The sequence below is a fragment of the Diabrotica virgifera genome, chromosome 7 (assembly GCF_917563875.1).
Source record: "Diabrotica virgifera virgifera chromosome 7, PGI_DIABVI_V3a".
Lineage (NCBI taxonomy): Eukaryota > Metazoa > Arthropoda > Insecta > Coleoptera > Chrysomelidae > Diabrotica > Diabrotica virgifera.
The window spans coordinates 87,128,347-87,153,182 of NC_065449.1; the positions used below are offsets into that span (position 1 = coordinate 87,128,347).

General features: G+C 35.0%; 1 protein-coding gene across 1 annotated transcript in view; it reads right to left on the minus strand.

The window, feature by feature from the left end:
* The window catches only part of LOC114339933 (uncharacterized), a 69,412-nt gene that overhangs the window by 21,625 nt on the left and 22,951 nt on the right, over positions 1-24,836 (minus strand). The window contains exons 2-3 of the mRNA XM_028290618.2: positions 23,524-23,687; positions 14,331-14,587 (exon numbers count right to left, since the gene is read on the minus strand). Of these exons, the coding sequence (XP_028146419.1) occupies positions 14,331-14,587; positions 23,524-23,687 (421 nt within the window). The remainder of the gene's footprint in view (positions 1-14,330; positions 14,588-23,523; positions 23,688-24,836) is intronic.

Sequence of the window (24,836 nt, forward strand, 5' to 3'; positions counted from 1 at the left end):
ATTTTTCTTATGAGGAACTGATTAATAAGATTTGTGTGCTAGTGGATTATAACAAAAATGTGCTACTAGCAATAAGAATTTTTCATCAGAAATTCCCTGATAGACGACAACTAAGAAGAGAAACGTTTAAAAATATACTAGAACGGTTTCAACAGACTGATCACTTAGATTATGATAAATCTGCTCGAACAAAAACTATTGAAAGTGAAGAAAACAGGAATTAAATGTACCTAATCCTTAGTGTCACTGAGGATCTGCATATTAGTACAATCGTTCTTACAATCTAAGTATCTAGTCTGTTGAAACCGTTTTAGTATACTTTCAAAAGTTTCTCTTTTTGGTTGTCGTCTATCAGGGAATTACTGATGATAAATTTTTATTGCAAGTAGCTCATTTTTGTTATGCTCTCCTAGCACAAAGCCATTTTAATCAGTTCCTCATTAGAAAAATTAATATATTAGTAATGGTAACAAATCAACTGGAACTATATAAATAGTATAATGTCAAAAGCAAATGTGTCATAGCCAACTAGGGGGAATTTTGTATGTTTGATTAATATTTTAATTACCAACAACTTTAACTACGAATGTATTTTTATATCTTATCCAATATTAATAAATTAAGGATCAGGTTAGAATTATTATGTATTTTTTTTTTCGAAAAATTATTTTTGATTGGATATTTTCACGGCCACCTAATAAAAATTCACGTAATTTTTGTTGCAATTAAAATTTGGCTTAAAGAATCACAAATAACTTACAAATTAAAGCACTTAGATATAGGGAATGCTTAAGAAATAAAAAAGTATCATAAAATATCATTTCATTACATTACTAAAATACAAGGTGTTCTATTTAAGAATACTCAGAAAATACTCATTCCGAGTTTCGACCCACCCTGTATACTAAAATTAAACATTTCGCTATACTATTAATGATTAACAGTAGTAGACTATATTAAAAGTCGTTTGAATATAAATAGAAAATTTGATGTCAAATCACTACAATTCTACAAGGTGTAGATTTTGCTACGAAATTAACAAAAAGACGTAATTAACTTTTAAAATACCTCGTATAATATTACAAAACCATATATTTTAAGAAAGGAAACATTGAGGAGAATCCAAAAATTTAAAAATATACAGGGTATTCTCTTTTAAAAAACAAAAGTTTGTGTCACCCTATCAATACGGACGCCTCTGTATATTTGAAAATACTTTAAAATTATGGTACTATGTGTGCTCCAACTTTTACCAATTTTTTTTCGTATCTCTTACGACAAACAAGTAATTGGACTTTGTTACACTAATAAGAACGAAAGACAACAGGAGGCAAAAAAAATTGCTTGAGTGGAGACCACCAGCAGACAAGTGAATCCGAGGAAGGCCCCCAATGCAATGGACTGACGAACTCAAAGAAATTCTCAAAGACCTCTACCTTCTCACAACATCTCAAAGAGAAAAATCATACTCTGAACATTACAGATGATGTTTCTCTTCTACACAATATCCCACAAAGAGACTTTCTGAAGTTGGACTTGTACGAGGACCTGGAAATAGTCAGAGAAAAACAAAAAAGCCCAAATTGTGTCAACCTCCATGTTTCGTTTAACCGGGACTTCCATCCACTTCATCGACAACTTTTTTCTTAACTTCTTTTTAATTACAATAGTACTTTTCACCTCTTTATTACTTCTATCGCTTTCACATAGCCACATTTACAGTTGATTTGACACAATTCATAATGATTTTCTTTCCTTATTCATCTCTATCCATCATTCACTATCATCTATCCAATTATACACACACAAACCAACAGCTGCTATCATCACCCACATACATACCGTTTCATCTCTAAATTTTCATCAATAATTTAATTATATCCACCCCATATAATCATACTGTAACTAAATTTAATAGTCTCACTACCCTTTCTGGGTCCCGTTCATGTTACATTTTAATTATATTCTCATAAATTTATAAACCACCCCTCTCCCCTATGTTAGCTATCTCATATATTGGTCTGTTTTGTCGAACGCTTAGAGTTCCAGGCGATATGCAGGGATCTTGAGAAATGGTGGCATGTATCTTAGCTTGTATTATATATCCCTCCCAGATCAGAAAACAGTTCTACACCTTTGTCACCCACACAGTGGTTTTTTATGGTACTTCCACATACTATAAAAACTTCCAATTATTCTAATATAATTGATAACTTTAAATAACCACACAACTGCTTTTCTAAGCCCTAGATATCACATATAAAGGGTTTGATAATGTTTATTAAATTTTCTGTATTATGTGTAATGTGGTTTGCCTACTTCCTCCATTACAATATTTTAACATTTACATCAAGTCTATTTCCATTTTTACAGACTATTTACCACAGTGGGAACGACTGCTTTTATTGTTATTAATTTAACAAATTTTACTATAAATACCTCAAAACAACAGGGAAATTATAACTTCCTGTGGAACTGTCATTCCTGTCATGTCACCATTCAGAATTTCCGTTATCAAAATCACTTGCTTCCGTACAGCCATGATGTGAACTTGTCAGATAGAGCTCATTGGTACCTCGGGCGAAAAACTTTGGATATTTTATTCATCCATGTTATAATTCACATCTTTGTCATATGTTCCGATGACGGATCAATTGTAAAGGGTTTTTACCCACATATTTTTACTTTGGTGGTTAACATGTAGATTCTAAGTGAGTATAACCTATAACTTTTTATAACCTTAGTCAACATTTTAAATACTTTGCATCATTTTATCTGGTTGTACACATTTTAGGATTGCACTGATGATGATCGGTTAACCGATCGAAAACTAGTTCTGTCTTTGATGTAGCCCTGTATAGGGATTTTAACAAATATACCTTTTATAAAGGATTTTATGTCAAAGAAATTGTGACCAATTCGATAGCAGAGGCGCACAACAGAAGAAGATGGAAATATCTGGAGGAGGCCTATGTTCAACAATGGACAAATCAGGGCTGATTGATGATGATGTTCGTAGCTGACTTATCTTCTATCTGCGTAAGTTTGGCCATGAGTCGTAGTTGATATAGGAATTTAATGGAATTATTTTGTAGACTATCGATATACTAGACTACCAAATTGATTGAGTTTTCTTGAGTCTCTTTGCTTTGGGACTTTTGGTGCTTATTAAATTAAGGAAATATATGCTTGCAGTAAGAAGACGGTAATAAACATAAATATTCTCTTGGTATTCCCATCTAATCTTAGATCTTATTTTTTGTTTAACTATTACGTACTTCAATCAACTTCATCCCACGTGTAGGTTGGAGCCATGTGTAATGATAGATATTCTTATGTTTTAACCATCCATTAATTTATCCTCTTAGTATAGAGTACTAATGACACAGCTCCATGAGACGGTTACCATTATTTTTGACAACCAGCTCACCATACGATCCCACTATATGGTCATATTTACGACTCCCAACTCTACCATTCAGGTCACCCATTAGTATTACTTCTTTACGTTCGTTTATTTGGTCATAGTTTTAAATTTAAAATTATATTGTTTTATTTTTAATTGTTTAATGCTTATAATCAAATACCAATTTTATCGGAAATTCTGATTGGCGCTGAAGCCATCCGGAATGTGTCCTTTCTTCGTATTCTTTTCTCAAACTAAACTGGCGACATAAAAACAGAATTAAATTCCATCAAGTAGACCGCCTTTGAAATAAAGGACATATTTTCTAAAATTCTATTGCAGTATAAAACTATTATTCAGGGACGAACTCCAAAGAATATGATATATGATAAGATATAAAATCTTATATAAATAATGACTAAATCTATAAGTTTCATATTTATTATTAATCTAGAGTGTTTATAATTCAATACCTGCCCCGAAAAAGGTTGTAACCGACATAATTTAGCTTCTCATATAGCAAAAGGCTTATACCTAATTACTATTAACTAGGATTATTTTCGTTTGCAAACTCAGACCAGGCTATATCAGAATCATCATATCAAGTGCTCTAGTGTACCTTATTATCGTAAAATGGAGTCTAATGCAATGAGTATAATATATTGTATTTTTAGTCTCTAGTAAAATAAGATTACACTACATGTAAATCAAAATGTAAATTCGTACAGGTTGGAACAAATGTTATATCAAAGTTTAGGTGAGTATAAAAGATATTTTCAAGAAAGTATCCAAATCATATATTCATTGTTTAAATAATTAAAAAGGGGTCATTTTTGCACAATATTTACTTTTTTAACTGCTGAGGTAATTTACATTTGAATGAAGGCCTTTAGGGTTTTTTTCGACAAAGCTGAAGGACAAATCGTTCACCTAAGACTTACAAAATTAAATTTGACCCCCTATTTATTTAAATAAATATATATAAAATTTAAAAACCAAATTTGCAAAAAAGTATTTTTTGCGTTTTAAATAAGCACTACAAATTATTTTAATTAATAGAAGAAGTTGCACTATATTACCAGTATTAGGCAAAAAAATTGGTTAAAAAATATTTAATAATTTATGAGATATTTCATTTTTGTGTATCAAATGTTACTATGGTAGGGGAGCAAAGTATGCTCAATGTGCAGTCACTCGAGCGCTTTGGGGACCTATTGGGTTGTGAAGAGTAGGTCCTAAAACCAGAAAAAGTTAAGTAAAGTTTTCCATTTTAGTGGGCGCTTGCCATTTTTTAATTTAATTTTCCATTTCCAACAATCGTTTTTTCCGAATATAACGCCATCTATCCATAATTTGAAAAAATGTTTCGAATAAAAGTTACTTATTTTTACGTAAGGAATCCAAATCTGCTTTGGGGACCTATTGGGTTGTGAAGAGTAGGTCCTAAAACCAAAAAAAGTTAAGTAAAGTTTTCCATTTTAGTGGGCGCTTGCCATTTTTTAATTTAATTTTCCATTTCCAACAATCTTTTTCCGAATATAACGCCATCTATCCATAATTTGAAAAAATGTTTCGAATAAAAGTTACTTATTTTTACGTAAGGAATCCAAATCTGCAATAAAAATGAGGACTCCTATTTAGGATTTTAAAATAACCCCCCACCCCACCTCCGTGGGATGTCGTGTGTGGTGCCATTGTATAGATTTTTCAAAAATATTGAATAAGTGTATTTTACAGTTTTTCGATCTGATGTTCATTTCGCGGGATTCGTATTTAAAATATTAAATTTACCCCCACCCTCCTCCGTGGGAAGTCGTGTTTAGTACCATTCGATAGATTTTTAAAAAATATTGAGCACAATTTTTTTAGTTTTTCGATCTGTCATTTATTTCGCAAAATATTCGCTTTTTTCTTGTGAAATTTTGGGACTCGCCCATTTCCTTACACCCGGCTCAAATCGTCAGATTTTTGAAATATACACTCTTTTGCATATATTTAACTTACCTTATCTTAATCTGACAATTTCGAGTTTTTTTAAGGATAAATTTTCTTTTTCGGGCCCCCCTTAACGAACTCCCCTGTTTTAACAGCCAATATATGATAGAGGTACATCTGCAGGGTACCAGGTTTCTCCCCATATGATAATATGACGCGCTCGAGTAACTGCAAAAATCCCCGCTTGGGCTCCCCTACCATATATTTTCAATTGCAAAAACGCGGTTATTAGCTTGAATGTACTAATACAACAATCTAATATTTTGACTACCCTTTAAGATAATAATATTTTTACCCTAAACTTCACCTGGAAACACTACTGATACTTTCTATTCCTACAATTTCAAGTTAGACTGCATCGTGCAACCGTAGAAGCTGTAAATTCAGGGTCACTTGAGTCAGTGGATGTCGTTTGGGCGTTTGGGCATACATTTTACACGCCCTCGGAGTAAGTAGGTATAGCAAGCGAGAATTGTATTTCCTGAGGTTTTAGCTAATGCAGAATGCAGTAGTAGTTTCGCGGTAGTTACACACAGGGTAGTAGCAGAGAATGGTCACATTTGTGTAACCGCGATTGTTCCTGCCTTCTGTGAAAGCTTGTCTTGTCATTTTAATAATATTGATAATTGAAAACATTTAAAAATGAAAAAAAAAACAAACTTAAACAGCGAAGTAAAAAACTTATAAACTCTCCGGAAACTGGGAAACTGCATGTGTCCCTATTCGAAGTAGCAATTACGTCTGTATTATTGTACCGTGATAGCCTGCCAACTAGAGATTTAAAATTACCGGAAAAATTGGGTGCAGGAAAAACCTGATTTTTCCGGAAAAAAACAGGAAAAAAAGGAAAAATACGGAAAAATTGAAATTTGTTACAATATACATACCTACTAAACAAATTTAGGTCTGGATCCCGCGTATGAAAAAAAAGTTGATTAATAGCAAGCTGAAAATTTGTTAATAGCTTAAGGGTGTCTAGTCGGATAAACTTTGATATATGGGAACACTGGAACAGGGGAAGTTTCAATTGTGGAACAGGTTAAAAATTTGGAACAGTCAGACCACGAAAACGGCAAATTTATTTTGTCCGACAGAACAGACTTAAACTCTCCGAACACAGATTAAACTCTCATGCAAAAATCAGACTGCTATTTATCACCTGTCATAATTCCTGTCATATCACATATTGTACATGTTCCACTCATTAAAACGTCCATTTGGTGATAAATAGCAGTCTGATTTTTGCATGAGAGTTTAATCTCTGTTCGGAGAGTTTAAGTCTGTTCTGTCGGACAAAATACATGAGTCGTTTTCGTGGTTTCTTCTTCTTGTAGTGCCTATACGTTTCGGATGTTGGCGACCATCATGGCAATCTGCACTTTGCACACTGCTGCTCTGAAAAGATTTGTAGTGGTTGTGTTGAACCACGTTCGTAGATTTTTCAGCCAGGAAATCCTTCGCCTTCCTGGTTCTCGCTTTCCCTCTACTTTTCCCTGCAAGACCAGTTGCAGCAGTCCATATCTCTCACTGTTCCTCATGATGTGACCGAGGTATTCGATTTTGGCTGTTTTTATTTTGATTAACAGCTCTTTTTCTTTTTTCATTCTCAGCAAAACACCCTCATTAGTAATGTGGTCGGTATAAGATATCTTCAGGATTCGACGATAAAGCCACATCTCAAAAGCCTCAATTTTCTTGCAGGTGGCGTCTGTGAGAGTCCACGACTCAACTCCGTACAACAGTATAGGAAATATATAACATCGTAGTAATCTGACTTTTATGGGTATCGACAAATCATGACATTTGAACAACTTTGCCATTTTTTGAAATGCAGATCTTGCTTTCTCTATCCTACATTTGATTTCTATAGAATGGACCCAATTTTCATTGACGTTCGTACCAAGGTAGGTGTATGTTTTTACTCTTTCTATTTGTTGACCATTCACACTGATTCGTCCAAATTGCTGTTCATTCTTAGAGATCATCATACATTTGGTTTTCTTAGTGTTTAGTGAAAGTCCGTATCTCTGACTGACTTCTGCGATTCTGCAATTCCGGCTTCAACATCATCCAATGCTTCTTGAAAGATTTCCTCAGAGTAGATGTTAAACAGCAGTGGGGATAGTATACATCCCTGACGGACCCCACGTTTGATTTTGATATCGTCGGATTCTCCTGCCTCTGTCCGGATAGATGATGTTTGATTCCAGTACAGATTGCTGATAATCCTTAAATCACAGGTGTTTATTCCAATATTGGTTAATATCTCCATCAGCTTTCGTGGTTTGACTGTTCCAAATTTTTAACCTGTTCCACAATTAAAACTTCCCCTGTTCCAGTGTTCCCATATATCAAAGTTTGTCCGACTAGACACCCTTAAGCTATTAACAAATTTTCAGCTTGCTATTAATCAACTTTTTTTTCATACGCGGGATCCAGACCTAATTCTTCATAACGTATCAACATCGATAAATTTAGTAGAATCGGATACCATCCATATTATCAGAAGTCTCGTTTGTCTCTGTATATAAAAGACACAATATAGTCGGTTCGCTAAACTCAGACACAACTGGCTAGTGATTTTAGTAAGTAATTTTGCCAATTTCGTAAAATTGGCAAAAAATAATTACTAAATAGTTAGTAATTTTGCAAATTTTGGAAAAATTGGCCAAAAACAAAAAAAACTACCTACTAGAATCACTCGCCAGTTGTGTCTGAGTTTAGCGAACCGACTATATTAAATATTCCCCAACAAGTTGACCAGACTAGTTCTTTTATCGAAAGCTTGCTAAAATATGTTGTAGAACGCTACGAATTTTGTTCTAAGCCGATTCACTTTGCAGCCAATCTTCTTGGTGCTCGCTTTAAAGAAGAACAATTCAATGAAGACCAACTAATGGAAGCTATAGGCTTATATTTCTGAAATGGTTCATTCACTAAACCCAATGTAGGCAAGGTGGTGGCAAATCTGGCCCAATTTAGAACAAAAACTGGATTCTTTTGATCGAACTTCTTTATGGGATAGTGCGAATAGTACTCATCCTTATATTGTGGCAAGGTTTGTGTACATCGCAGCCACTTATGCCAATTGCCTCCCGAGTTTTAAATGGATCTCCATCTTCCGCCTCTTCAGAAAGAAACTAGTCTTTACACTGCCACATACATACAAGCAAAGTAAATATAATTATCATAGAATAAAATTCAGAAGTTGTTGCTATTCATTTAAATTTGGTTATAAACGAAAAACAGATATTCATTTATGATGCGAGACCAGATCCACTTTTTAGTCCTGTCGCCAGGGGGGGTACAACGGCCTCCTTAATTCAGATGGACTTACCCAAGTTTTTTTTATGTATTTTGACCCGTAGAACACGATTTTTTTGGGTAACAGTTGATCCGGATGTCGATAAGATTGTTATAAACAAAGAACTTGAGGAATTACATAGCAGCGATTTTTCGCAAAATAAAATATTTTTTTGTATTTTTTGGGTGATTTTCAGCAAAAAATGCTCTTACAAGTTTTTTCGTAGGACGCGTAGTTTTCGAGATAAACGCGGCTAAACTTTCAAAAAATCGAAAAAGTGCAATTTTTGAACCGGAATAACTTTTGATTAAAAAATAAAATAGCAATTCTGATTACTGCATTTGAAAGTTCAAGTCAAATTCTATCGGTTTTGATTGTTTGCATTGCTAAAAATAAGTTTTTATTTGTTAAATAAAGGTATAAACACATAGTGTTTCCCGGGCCCAATGCATGCGTTTTAATGGACGTAATGTACGTAGAAATTCTGTATGCGCGCCTACTCGTTCGATTTCAAATTAGAAATGCATTGAAAACATCATTCAATCACTATGTGTTGATAGCTTTGTTTAAGAATAAAAAAATTAATTTCTAGCAATGAAAATAATCAAAACCGATAGAATTTTACTTGAACTTTCAAATGCGGTAAGCAGAATTGCTATTTTATTTTTCAATCAAAAGTTATTCGGGTTCAAAAATTGCAATTTTTCGATTTTTTGAAAGTTCAACCCCGTTTATGCCGCAAACTATGCATCCTACCAAAAAATTTGTAAAATAATTTTTTGCTTAGAATGACCCAAAGAATACAAAAACATGTTTTGTTTTGCGAAAAATCGCTGTTATGTGATTCCTCAAGTTCTTTGTTTATAACAATCTTATCGACATCCGGACCGACTGTTACCCAAAAAATTCGTGTTCTACGGGTCAAAATACATAAAGAAAACTTGGGTAAGTCCATCTGAATTAAGGAGGCCGTTGTACCCTTACTGGCGACAGGACTATTTAGAAGAGACTGACAAAAATCATGTTGTTTTATTCGTCCAAGATGATGAGGCGGAGATCGAGTCTGAATCAGATGCTTGGACTGAAGATTCAGACTCAGAGGAAAATATACCACTCAGCGCTTTGGTTAAATAATCTACGTATACGTTTGAAGTTTCGGTTTCCATACTTTGAATTATTAGATAATAATTATAGTTTTTGACCCCATATACATGTTTGTACTAATATCTTAGATATCATTATTACAAAATATATTTAAACAAGTTTAAAATTGATACTTTTCACGTTTCAAATCTCAATGAAAAAATATTTAAATTTTCCCATTTTTTCCAATTTTCCAATGGTAGGGAAAAAACGGAAAATAACCTGCTTTTTTTTCAATGTTTCCCGTTTTTTTCCGATATGTTAAATCTCTATTGCCAACTGACTTAAGTTGCCGGAAATAATTTTGATTATTTCATTCATAGAGATTCTGATCAATTGAATGCTACAGAAATCAAAATTACAGCGATTATTTCATTCATAGGAGATTCTGACCAATAGAAAGCTACAGAAATGAAAATGAAGGTGATAATTTTTGATAATATCCCTTCGTTGCTGCGAAAAAATACATTCAGTGACATTAATGACAATAATTAATGTTTTAAAAATTATAAAAGTGATGATTTTCAACCGTCAAATATTTATAACAACTGTGTGTTTAATTGTACTAATTTGTACTTACATAAATAAATTACAATAAAATTTTTGTTTTGAACAGTTTTATTCATGAAATAATCGCAACAAATTGCACTCGACCTCTAAAATTATTGTCGAATTTTTGCCCTCGTGACACTTTGACATAATTTCACTCCTCTTCGGGTCGTGAAATTAAAACTGTCAAAGTGTCACTCGGGAAAAATTCGATAATTTTAGAGTTCTTGTGCAATTACTACTGATAATTTTTGATAATTTCCCGTCGTCAAGTATTACGTCAATTGGAACAACAATAGCTGAATACAATAACGGATCACAAGAAATAAACAATAAGATGCAGGCCGGCAACAGATGTCTTTTTGCCCTCAAAAACCTTATAAAATCGAAATAACGATCAAGTCAAGATCTACGAAGATACAAGTATATAAAACAATCATACGACTTGTTGTGATGTATGGAAGCGAGGAGTGGACGATAACAAAGGCAAACGAAGAGAGACTACGTGTTTGAGAAAGAAAAATCCTAAGGGAGATCTTTGGGCCTGTGATGGATGAAGCATCAAGACCATATAGGATAAGAACTAACAAAAAGCTCGAATAACTTTACCGAGACGCCAAAATCATAGGAAAAATAAAGTCCAAAGAGTCCAATGGACAGGACACCTCAGAAGACATTCTGACCAAAGAACAGTAAGGCTGGTGTGGGAGGAAGTCCTAACTGGAAGAAGACCATGCGGATGCCCTCGACACCGGTGACGAGATAATATAGCAGGAGACCTGAAAGCTATGGGCGTGGAGAAGTGGATGGAGATTGCTCCAGACAGAGAAGAGTGGAGGCATGGTGTCGAGTCGGCTAAAACCCACGAAGGGTTGTAACGCCACGCAGTAAGTAAGTAAGTAAGTATTACGTCAGATGCCCTTCGTTGCTACGAAAAAAAGAACATTCAGTGACATTAACGACAATTCATGTTTTACAACTTCTCAAAGAGAACACCAGTAACAGGATTAGCAGATAGTCAGCCGAAGATATCAATAAAATATTAGTTAAAATTAAAATTTAAAAAACAGTTTTATTCATGAAATAATCCTATCAAATTACACTTGAACTCTTAAAAATTATCGATTTGATTTGCCTTCGTGACACTTTGAATAATTTCACTCCCGGGTCGTGAAATTAAAACTGTCAAAGTGTCACTCGGGATACAAATCTATAACTTTAAAACCCTAGTGTAATTACTACTGAAAATTATGGTGATTTACTTGGCCTCAGTCTTGTAGGCAAAATTCTGAGGGTGATGTTTGTACTCTGAGGATCATATGTTTTGGTGATGTGTGTTTCTGTATTATATTTTTATATATTGTGTTAGATGCACTATAGTATTCGGTCTACCGTCGCGTTTCTGCTATAGCTTGCGACCTACCGAGGGCTACGGTTTACCTATGCGGCCAAAAAACATCATAATATTTTCTCAGACGAGTTCGCACACAATAATGAAAAGGAACAAACTGTTTGTAAGCAAAATAGTTATTGCTATGTAGTAATAAATATTTTTCTGCAGCCGTTCCGAAAATAAAACTTTCGGTATGATTTATTAAATCGAAAGTACCATTTTACACAGCTCGTACCGAAAGTAGCTACTTTCGGGACTAATTTTTTACTTTCGGGACGCTTTTTTTACTTTTGGGGTGATTTTGGGTAGCTAGGTAACGGCTTTGACAATAACATCAACTTTTAAGAAAGAATAAGTTTAATAAGATGCTGCATGTATAATACCCAAATATAAATAAGAATATTACTTTTATGTAAGAGTACCTACTGTAATTTCTTAGTAATAATTAATAATTCTTCTACTGAATAATATGGTCTTTCAGATAGATAGACTTTCGTCATTTTACGGAACTTGGGGAAAAATGTTCCAGATCTAAGTTGCAGAGGGAGGTGATTGTATAGTTTTTTGCAGAATATAATATATATTTCTTTACTAACTCGGGAGACGAGATCGGTAAATAGACGTCAAAGGAATAATTTGTGATGGAATAGTCATGATTAGGTCTTACTGTAAATACATGTAGATGTTTACGAATTAAGCAAACAGTTTCTAAAATATATCAAGAAGGAAGTGTTAAAATCCCGTGATCCTTGCAGTAGTTTCTGCAATGTGTTGTTTTTCTGAGGCCAAACAGATGTCTTATTGCTCTTTTTTGTAATTTAAAAATAACATCGGATTGGGCAGCTGTATCAGAACCCCAAAAAGGAAGACTATATCGAAAATGCGACTCGAACAAAGAAAAAATGTTATTTTGGAAGAGGCTCAGAGAACAGGAGACAAGAAGAAAAGAAGTCAACAGCAAGAGTGTACCAATAATAGCAGAGTAAAGGAACTTAGACAAAAATCACCTACAATCTTGCATATGTACACAATACATAATACAACACACAATACACAAGCACAAATACAGGGTGTCCCAAAAAGATTGGTCATAAATTATACCACAGATTCTGGGGTCAAAAATAGGTGGATTGAACCTCACTTACCTATATACAATAGTGCACACAAAAAAAGTTACAGCCCTTTGAAGTTACAAAATGAAAATCGATTTTTTTTCATATATCGAAAACTCTTAAAGATTTTTTATTGAAAATGAACATGTGGCATTCTTATGGCAGCAACATCTTAAAAAAAAATGAAAGTGAAATTTGTGCACCCCATAAAAATTTTATGGGGGTTTTGTTCCCTTAAACCCGCCCAAACTTTTGTGTACGTTCGAATTAAATTAATATTGTATTACCATTAGTTAAAAACAATGTTTTTAAAACTTTTTTGCCTCTTAGTACTTTTTCGACAAGCTAGTGTTTATCGAGATATTTTAAGTATTTGTCGAATCCACCACATATTTGTATATGGTTAAGTACGATTATAGAGGCCTGTTAATAATCTAAAAATTTATTTATAATTTACATTTTATGTATATTTTGAAAAAGAAGCCACATCTCGACAAAAGGTGACTTATCAAAAAAAGACTAAGAGACAAAAAGTTTTAAAAACACTGTGTTTAACTGATGGTACCACAATAATAGTTTAATTGGAACATACACAAACATTTGGGGGGTTTAAAGGAGCAAACCCCACAGAAAATTTTTATGTAAATATATTAAAAAAGAAGCCGCATCTCGATAAAAACTGGCTTATCGAAAAAATACTAGGAGACAAAAAAGTTTTAAAAACGTTGTGTTTAACTGATGGTACCACAATAATGAATTAATTGGGACGTACACAAAAGTTTGAGGGGGTTTAAGGGAACAAAACCCCCATAAAATTTTTATGGGGTGGACAAATTTCAGTATAATTTTGTTTTAAGATGTTTCTGACATAAGAATCATACATGTCCGTTTTCAATAGAAAATCTCTAATAGTTTTCGATATATTGAAAAAAATCGATTTTCATTTTGTAAATTTAAAGGGCTGTAAGTTTTTTTATGAGCACATTTGTACTAAGGTAAGTTAGGTTCAATCGAACTATTTTTGACCCCAGAATGTTCGGTATAATTTATGACCATTCTTTTCGGGACACCCTATATATGTTACAAAGCTTACGTTACATAACCATAACTACGATACACAGATTACATAAACAAAAAACATAAAATAATAGACGAAACAGTCAGAATTTGATGTTCCTAGGGTGGGTGGGAACACCAACCTCAGATTTTTTCAACCATACTCATCCCGACAAGATTTTGGCCAATTATGTCAATTTTGAAAAGTCATAACGTAATAATACATCGTCCTAGAATTTTTAAAAAATCTTTTTTGAGAACGATTTCAGGAGTGTAAATCGAAACGTCAAACATTAGTTCATTAAAAATATTATTTAATTACTCCAATACTTTTGGTTTAATCCCATATAAACATGATATTTATATACCTACTTATTATCATAGTTGTGATGCGGAGATACTTTTCTAGAGGAGTACAATTGATTTCTTGAAAAATCAGTGTAACCCCTGTTGAATTTAAAATTTTCTTTAAGCCGAAGAGGATCGTTAGGAGTCGTGACAGGGGCCGGATGTTTGTTGTTTTTATATGTCCACTCGTCGGAAAGATGATTCAATGATCCATGGCCGCTTTTTCTTTGAGAAGGGTGATCGAATAAGTCGAGATGATCGGATTCTACGTGGTGATGAGGCTAAAACATAAATCAGGTGTCAAAAGCACGAAACTGGAGAAAATCCCAGAATATCCTTTTTAAAAATTAATATTAATCGGTATTATTGGAGACCTGTAAACAGCTTCGCTGCAAAAAAAATAATAAAACTGACAGATTTAATATTTTTCACAGACAGCTGAAATAAAATTATATTACCGGGATTTGATCCAGGATTTTTATCTCCATTTGAGTCTTTTTTGTATTATTTATTCGAAATGCGAGGTCGAGACTACGTTTTTTTGCTAAATACAGAGAGGAGCTATTTATATTAAAATAGTATATTAAGTATGGAGAACGGTAAGGGTTTTATACCGATCGAAGACAATTGTTGGAGGAGCAGAGGAGCGACGACTCCAATTATTGTCTGAGATCGGTTACCCTTAACGTTCGACATGCTTATAACGTTTTTTGCACGATTGATACCATTATAAATTATAAAATTAAACATTTTCGTCATATTGACTAGTTTCATTCATTTTATCAAGATAGATACTTTGGTTGTTAGGTAGTAACTAGGATGCATAACAACAATGGAGAATTGAGTTTTTATTTAGTTGTCAATAATTTTAAGTACAATTTTGATTATTATAAATTAAAATATGAGCGAAAGTGAATTTGAAGAAATTGAACGGGCTTGGGAATGTTGATGTCTTCGGATTAAAGCGTCATGGATGTTGGCGTTCATCGACAGTGGCAGAAAGGGGTCCCGGTGAATTCGTAACTATTTTAATCCCCCATCCTAATTACACGCCAATTGGTAACTCTGGCCTTCAGGTAATTTTTCGGTAACCAATAAACTACCGGTGAATTCGTAACTAAATAAAGGTGTAATCTTTTAGACTTGAAATAAACATATGGAAAATCTGTTTGCCTTTAAATTATCAGATGGATTTAAATAATTTATCATTGCTAAACATCTAAATATTGAATTTATAATAATTGTAAGTTGTTTTATCAAGTAATTGTATTACTTGATAAAAACCAAGCTCGTATAGAGCTATACTTCTATACTTGATGGAAATAATATTTATAACACGTGTTAATGAAACACTGAAATATTGTTTCAATTATTTTATTAAGATATTTCAATTTTTGCTATTTTTTATAGGTACATATAATACAAAAATAATGTTTTTAAGCAAACCAAGAAACATTCGGTTTAGATTTAAGGTATTAGATTTTATTAAATGGTTTCGAATTCACCTGAAGAAAATTTCGAGTTGGCAGGTCAGGTAATAAAAAAGTTACGAATTGGCCGGTGTACATTTTGATTTGAAAATTTTTGTCATTAAAAGTTACGAGTTGGCGCGTGTCCGCAGAAAGCTATGTAGAAGATTCTCTTCAAAATAAAATAGATTTTGCCGAAAAAATATTGTGCAATACTAGTAATACTACTAATGTATGCGATTCTGCAGGAGTTTCTGTTAGAAGTGAAATCACAGCCCAAACAAGTGGGATTTCATTAAATAATTTAACAAATTGTACCATAAGTTTCAATATTAATAAATAATTCGTTAGTTTTCTTTATTCTTTCAAAAAATAAATTAAAATTAAGAGATTTTTTAACTCGACGGTAAGTGAATTACTTACCGTCGAGTTGGAGTACTTACCGTCGAGTTGGATTACTTACCGTCGAGGTGCTAGTAAATGTCACCTACTGACGTAAAATCTGTCACGGTAAACAGTCAAAAATGATCAATCGTGCAAAAAAGTATTTTTCAACACAACACTGCATTTCTGTTTTAATCATTAGCAGGTATTGGCATCCAGATATACTTCTGTAATATTTTTATTTAATTTATTCTTTATCTTTTGCTTTTTCGAGATACGTCTACAATTAATTACATTTATCCACATGTGTCCCCAGAAGCGTCATTTGAAATTTTGATTGGGGGGGGGGGGCAAGCATTATATATACAATATATTATACAATACTATAGTAATAAAATTTATGTATTGTTTGTAAATTTTAGTCATTTTCAGGGTCAGTGGGGGGGCAAATGCCCCCTGACCCCCTTTGTGTTTTCAAGTTGCGTGCACGCTGCGAGCAAGCCGCTGGTTTTCAAGCCAAGTTTCCCGTCAATGCGCATTTGAGCGGTTTTTCGGAGTCAATATACGCCAGAAATAACAGCTCTGTATCTACGTTGAAATCCATCGCGCGGTCAACGTGTATTCACTGATTGCCCAGCACAGACTGCCAAACCACCTCGATTTTTGACCCTTCGCTTCGTTATCGAACGTATTCGTTTCGTATCTGTTTAGTATACGAATCGAATACGTTCGATAACGAAGCGAAGGGTCAAAAATCGAGGCCTTCTGACTTGTTTTCAAGCCGCGTGCACACGGCGGCGTAGCAGAAACTGGCGTTCTCTCGGTCCACGCGGCTTGCAAGTTACTTGCAAGCGGCTTGCACTCCGCGGCTCAGCTCGAGTAGGCAGTGCCTGATTACAACTCATGTACTGTCGGACCGCCAGCGATCGCACGCAGCTACCTCGCAGCGTACACGTGGTTGAAGAGACGCAAATGGGCATCGAGACTAAGAGAGCTAAACATCGCAGGGTAGCAGCTAGAGATCCTTAAGTTGTTCCACAGATCTTTTGAATAATATTTGTTCTCATCTTCAGCCATGGCAGAGACTTTTCAAGGTGTTGCTTATAGAAAAGTGTACGATGTAGTCTAACCACAAATTATTACGGAAACGTATTATTTGGAAGTATTTTGTATTAGAACATAACGTTTAATTTATTAAGTGCCATTTTATTGTGGAGTTCGAAAGAGCATACTTCAGTTTTTCAGCAATAGGATCAAGTCTCCTTTTTAAAATGTTCCCCCACAACTTGTAAATTGGTCGTTAAATTCTGCTCTGTGGCTTCTATAAACGTATGCCTAGTCGCAAGTGATATATCATCGGCGTAGTATATTGCTAGAAGTAATATGTAGAAGATCTGATATATACAGATTGAAAAGAAGGGGTGCGAATACTAAGCTTTGGGGAAATCCATTGTTTAATTTTATTTCCCATTTCTGAATTTCTCTTTAGACTGCGTCATAAGCTGCTGTTAAGTCTATAAACTCCATTGACGTTTTAGGGCAATTCTGAAATATTGGGTATAAGTCGTTAGTACCACTACCTGATCCCATATTGATATTTGTTTTGTCTGGTTTTAAAATGGCAAATTATTTTGGCATTTTTAAATGTACCGGGGAGAGTATCCGTCTAAGGATAGTCTGGGGAAAGCGTACCGAATTTCTTGCACTGGATCCCATTTTAATTAAAAACTAATTATACAGTCCATCAAAACCGGGGGCTTTGCCTGGTTTTAGATCTCCGATTGTCGGTTCAATCTCTTCTGTTCTAAAATCCTGAGAGAAATTGTAACTCTTGAATTTTCTTTTTGAGAATTATAAATGGTTGTTTGTTTAACCTTAGCTATATTATATACTTTATGGGATAGTGCTCGGCAAAAGTTAACAGTTCTGGTAGCTTTTTGGTCTGGAGTAACTGAGCTTGATATGTGCCAATCCACTAAGAGTTTTCTCAGCAGGCTTTCAGCCTTCCTACTAGAATGTTTAAGTTCTACATTTTCGGTTGAATACTATATCAATATTAATCCCTTCCACAAACGTTTTCTGTCTAACAGTTTCCAACAATTTCTTCTCCCGCCTCTTTCTCTTATTTTTTCTTATTCGACGGAATAGTCCGTCAGGTTATACACCTGACTCTTCATATTGGGTAATTATCATTTCAGTATTAAACACGTCTTAACCATGTTCATCTTATCGTCACTAGTGGCTCCACAGCCCAAGGGTGCAGTGCATTCTTGAGTTTACTCGACATAGCTTGCATTCGACATATCTCGATTTTCTGCCCTTGCAATCAAGATTGCTATTCTCGAAATTCCTTGTTCGACATGTCGAATGATAAGTATCGAGCGGTGGTGACCCACACGATATTTTCTCGACATCGACATTATGTGCGTTTTTCAGGTCATCCAGCATAAACAATATTAATTAACAGCTGTATTGAAGGTTAAATTAGAACGAAATTGTTAATTTTTTTTGCTTTTTGAAGGATTTTGTAATGAATATGTAGAAGAGGCAGAACTTGCAGCTGATCAACCTCCGCGCCAGTTTTATCCTAGGCTAAATGCTTTAGATTTAAGCGACAAAAAGTTTATTAAAATGTTCAGATTTTCGAAACATTTAGTAGGAAGTGTGGTCGATATGGTATCCAAATTTATCCCAGCTAACTCAAGAAGTTCAGCACTTAATACGGAAACAAATTAAGTAACCGCCAAAATACATATTCCAGTAGGTTTGTATTGTACTTTTAGGTTTTAATTGCACTAATTCCTCGCTGGCGGCAGCTATCAAGTTGATAGCAGCTGCAATCTATATACAGCTGTAAGCCAATCTTCTTTATCTCGAAGTATTTGCATAAATATAAACTATATATAAACACTTGTCACTGTGACAGTCAAGACTTAAAATTCTCGTCATTGCGATGTCAAAAGTAATGTAACAAAATAATTAATGACCGACCCTCGTATAACAGATCCCATCCCCACATACACATTCCACGTGGATCTTTCTAGATAAGACGCGATGTAGCGGGACGGAAGACGAGAAATTCTCCGAATGTCTGGACAATAACTAGAGATGAGCGTCGATTGTTCCAGAATAACGACGGCTATAAATACGGATAAATTTTGTAAATAGAGATAGTGTATAATATACATTCGTCTGTAACTTGTATAAATAAATTCGTATAAACGAACCGAGCGTATTATTTTAACAGTAATCACGCTACAGTTTGGTGTCAGGTGTGGGGTGTAAATAAATTTAAAAAGACTTTTGAACTTTATTCGTCGGGAATAATCGGAGTGCGTTAATTGTTCGGTATTCGGAAAGACTTTTAAAAGACATTGTGAAAAGTACGTGTGTGCCGACCAAAGATGTTGCTAGAAGATCTTTCCGTAAAACAGCTACGTGAACATTTAGAAGAGTACGAGTTAGATTCTAGTGAGTCCAAGAAAGTCCTGAAAGCACGACTCGAGGAGGTCCTCAAGAAGAACGGAGATGACCCAGAGTCGTTCCACTTCCAGTCAGCAGAACAAGCAATCTTAGCGAAATTAAAAACTGTTTCTCAAACGATTGACGAGACTTCTCAAAATATCGATGAAACGTCTAAGATAAATAATGAGAGATTCGACCAGAAATTCGAAAATGTTGCTAAAAAATTTGACGAGACTTCTCAAATAATTAAAGACGTATGTAGTCAAAACAATGAGAAATTCGAAACCATTTCTCAAAAGATCGATGAAACTTCTAGAAAGAACAACGAGAAACTTTAAGAAGTTTGTAGACAGAGCAACGAGAAATTTGAAGAAGTTTCTAGAACATTCGATAAGATACAGAAAAGTGTAGACGACAATAAAGAAATGCAGAAAAGAAGATCAAAGAATTAGAGAGCATGATAACTGTTACAAAAGTACAACCGTCAGTTAATGCAGTAGCTTTAGATCCTGTAGTAAAAGATGAAATGTCGCATAATATGAGATTCAAATTACCACCATTTGATGGAAAGTTCTTCTTTTTCCATATACCTTAGCAAATTCGAAGCTATTGCGACCGCCAATCATTGGACCGAACAAGAAAAGGCTGTTTCCTTAACTGCTGCTTTGGGAGATGATGCTGCAGATATATTAAGATTAATTCCTAAGGGTCAAGAAAAATGTTACCAGACCTTGTTCACTCGTCTAAAAAAACGCTATGGAGATGCCCATCTACAACAAATATACAATGCACAACTGCGAAGTAGAAGTCAACAAGCAAGTGAGAATCTGCAAGAATTTGAAGCGAATGTGGTTCGTGTGGTGCGGTTGGCTTATCCAGATGTGCCAGACAGCGTTCTAGAAGAAATTGCAGTAGACACCTTCGTCAATGGGCTGAAAGATAGTGAACTACAGAAAGATTTACGACTAGCAAGACCGAAAGTTTTAGACGAAGCACTTGCTATTCCCTTGGAACACGAAGCAGCTAGCCAAGCTTCACGAAACAATCAAGTACTAACTGTGGAAAAAGGCGATAAGACAAAAGATGAACGTTTGGTGGAAATGGTACGGATAGTGATTCGTCACACGATGCCGAAGAGACGCGTGAAGAGGGCTGGAAGAGTTTGTTCAAATACAGATGCTTCCTCGATACGGCCATGCGGTGAAAGTTATAATCACCGGCTTAAAGTAGAGGAACAGCTTTGCCCTGTGAGACGAACTACCGTCGTTAATGAGCAATGACGGCCCCAACAGTTAGAAGGCACCTAAGAAGATGACCCATGTATACAAAGAGTATTGGATTGGATAAGGCAAGGTGAGAGACCTAGTTGGCAAAACATTAGTGCATGTAGTCCGGAAGTCAAGGCCTGCTGGAGCCAATGAAATTGCCTGGTATTAAAAGATGATCTTCTGTACAGAACCTATGAGAACGATGATGGTACAGAATCTAAGCTTCAGTTGATTGTACCTAAAAGTGAAGTGTCAGAAGTATTGCGTCAGTTACATGACGGTACGTCAGGTGATCACTTTGGGATTACGCAGACTCTGCAAAAGGTTCGAGAACGGTTCTATTGGGTGAACTGTAAAGATGATGTAAGAAGATGGTGCCGGAAATGTGAACTGTGTGCATCCAGTAATGGTCCAGTCGGTAAAAAGAAAGCACCCATGAGACAGTACAACGTTGGCAGTCCTATGGAAAGAGTAGCAATCGACATTGCAGGTCCATTTCCAGAAACCGATGCTGGAAATAAGTACATCCTGGTAGCCATGGATTGTTTTACGAAATGGACCGAGGCCTATGCATTACAAAATCAAGAAGCTGCTACCGTTGCAGAGGTACTTGTTAAAGAGTTCTTCAGTCGATTTGGTGTTCCCTTGGAGATCCACTCCGACCAAGGGCGAAACTTTGAGTCAGCTCTTTTCCAAAACGTTTGTAAATTGATTGGTGTCAATAAGACTAGAAAAACACCTCTGCATCCTCAATCAGATGTGATGGTCGAGAGGATGAACCGAACGAGGGGTAAACACTTGTCCAAAGTTGTATCTGAACATCAACGAGATTGGGACCAGCACATTCACTTATTCCTGATGGCCTACCGCTCGGCCGTAAATGAAACTACAGGTCAAACACCAACCTGCCTGATGTTGGGTCGTGAAGTTCGTTTGCCCTGCGACCTAGAGTTTGGCTGCAAACCTTCCGAGGAACATGTTGCAGGCGAAGAATACGTCGACCGCCTGAAGTTACGAATGAACAACATTCATGAACTTGCCCGACAACACATCCAGATAGCCAGTGACAGAATGAAAGATCAATATGATTCTCGATGCAAGAATGAAAGCTTCGAAGTAGGTGATCTTGTCTGGCTGTATAATCCACAACGTCGTCGAGGCTTGTGTCCTAAACTGCAGAGAAAATGGGAAGGTCCGTATGAAGTTAAGAAGAAAATAAATGACGTAATATACAGAATTAAGAGGTTGCCAAACGGTAAACCAAAAGTTATTCACATAAATCGTCTTGCACCATATGCTGGCTCCAATGAAACAGAAGAAGCCCGAGTCCTCAAACAGGAAATGAAAGATGCCGCACAGCCAAGTTTTAAGGAATTTATGTCAAATTACGCAGAGAGAAAGAGTGCTATATTCTGACTGACCACAGAAGTTCAGTAAGATCTGTTTAGCGTTCCAGAAAACGTCTCTCTAGCCCACTGTGTTGCCCAAGACCTCGAGATGACTAAAGGAATCTCGTCCGTATTCAATAGAAAGTTCGGCCGCCTGGACGAGTTAAGAAATCAGCAGCCTAAAATTGGAAGAGCACTGCGATTGGAAGATGGTCCTCGATCTTTGCTGTATATGGTGACCAGGAAGTCTTATACGGACACGCCAAGCTACGAGAACATATGGCGTGCTCTAACTAATTTGAAGAAAATCGTGCGTAATTATGACATCAAAGATTTGGCTTTACCAAAAATAGGCCATGCAGTAGAAAATCTGGATTGTAAGATTGTGAGAAGCGTGCTTGAAGCGATCTTCAGAGAAACTGGCGTACGAATTACTGTGTGTTGCATGAACCCGAAGATGTCATACCCTTCAAAGACAGTAGACTGTTACTTCTTTTCTAGGGGTGTATGCAGAGCTGTAGAATCCTGTAGATTCCGCCATCCTGGGCCATCTAGAGTTGCTGATCGGGACCTTAGAAGGGGAGCAGTGTAAGAAAATAATTAATGACCGACCCTCGTATAACAGATCCCATCTCCACATACACATTCCACGTGGATCTTTCTAGATTAGACGTGATGTAGCAGGACGGAAGACGAGAAATTCTCCGAATGTCTGGACAATAACTAGAGATGAGCGTCGATTGTTCCAGAATAACGACTGGGCTATAAATACGGATAAATTTTGTAAATAGAGTTAGTGTATAATATACATTCGTCTGTAACTTGTATAAATAAATTCGAATAAACGAACCGAGAGTGTTATTTTAACCGTAATCACGCTACAATAATATCGAAAGGCGTTTGAGGATACCATCTCGAACGATAGAGTACTCGCGTGCGAAATTTTTGTTCGACATTTTTTGTCACGGTCGATAATATCTCGAATGAGCTCGAGAATAAGACCTCAGGTCGGGCATTGGGCGATTTTATTAATTCCCTTAATTCATTTATATTTCTAGCTTCCATTCTCCAGTTTCTAATTTGAAGTTCTCCCAAGTCCTCATGTACCCTGTACTTGGTCCATATATAATATTTTAGTCGCCTCTTGAATCAGACTTACATATGACATTGTTGACTAAGAAACGCTAAATATTTTTGATTTTAAAATAATGAAAAATACAAATATTAAAAAATAAAATATTACCGGCATAGTTGTTGTGGGTTCTTCGGTAGTTGTGGTAATTGGTCTTTTACCCAACGACATTAGCAATTCATCGCCTGTCGATGGCAACTCCCATGCCAAGGCTGCTGTTAATCCAAATGTATAAATTTCTCCTACTCCAACCGATGGCATCGTAAGACAATATACTGAAATTATCAAAAAAAAAAAGTATTTTAGATTATTTTTTACCATTACGAAATATATTCGTAACAATTCATTTTCGACAATTATTTCCACATTGGTAATTTTTATCATGTTTTCCTTTATTTTCCCTGGATACAAAAAAGAGTATTAAGTTTTAAGAAAAAAAATCATGTGGAAATAAGAATAAAAATCATTTTGAGACATAAAGTTCCAAGAATCTAGATTCAAGAAAAGGCGGGTTGGTTCAAAATGCAGTACAGTTGAAAAAATGAAAGAATACCCATGAACGATCACATCAATCACTTATTTTGTAGCTGCTATCTTTTTCTACAACAAACGTTTGTTATTTATAGAAAAAGACAGCACATACAAAATAAGTGACTGATGTGATCGTTCATGGGTATTCTTTCATTTTTCCCACTGTTAGTCCAGGGTAATAAGGATTTTCTCGGGACACTCAAAGATCCAGGTAGCTGACTACTTTTTTAGTTATTATTAGACCTATAGGAAGAAAACCTACCTGTTTCCTGCCTACAGTTCGCGTCCGTTTTTTAATTATGAACAGTTTAGTGCAAAAATCTTGATTTTTTCGATTTTTTGCATCCCATTTAAAAGCTAAATATTGGACATAAAATTACAAAATTCAATTTTTTAGAACATTGAAAAACCTTTAAAATGCCGATTTTTGAAAGTTAAAAAGTTAATTTGTTGCTACGCAAACTGCAAAATAAGTGAAAATCGTTATTTCTTAATAACTTTTCCCAAAACTACCTTAAAACTTTAGTGTTTCACCCAAAGTTGTGTATTGGGGTACTTAACATACCCTCAAAATTTGAGACCGATCCATTAATTAGTTTAAGAGTTATTCTATTTGTTTTTCCCAGAGACCTTTATTTTGCAATAACATAAGACAGAAAATAATGAAGATAGGACAATTCTGAGTATGCCAAATGAAAGTAGAAGAGTGATAGTATCAAAATGTATTAAAAAAAAAAAATTTATCAATATAATGAAAAATCCTAATGCCAAATTTTTGAAATTTTGTAGTTGATAAACATTTAGAATAACTTTACAAATATTGTCCGTATGAACAATATTTTTATATATTCGATTTTAAAATTAATTTTCAAATAAAAAAAATTAGCCTGGGT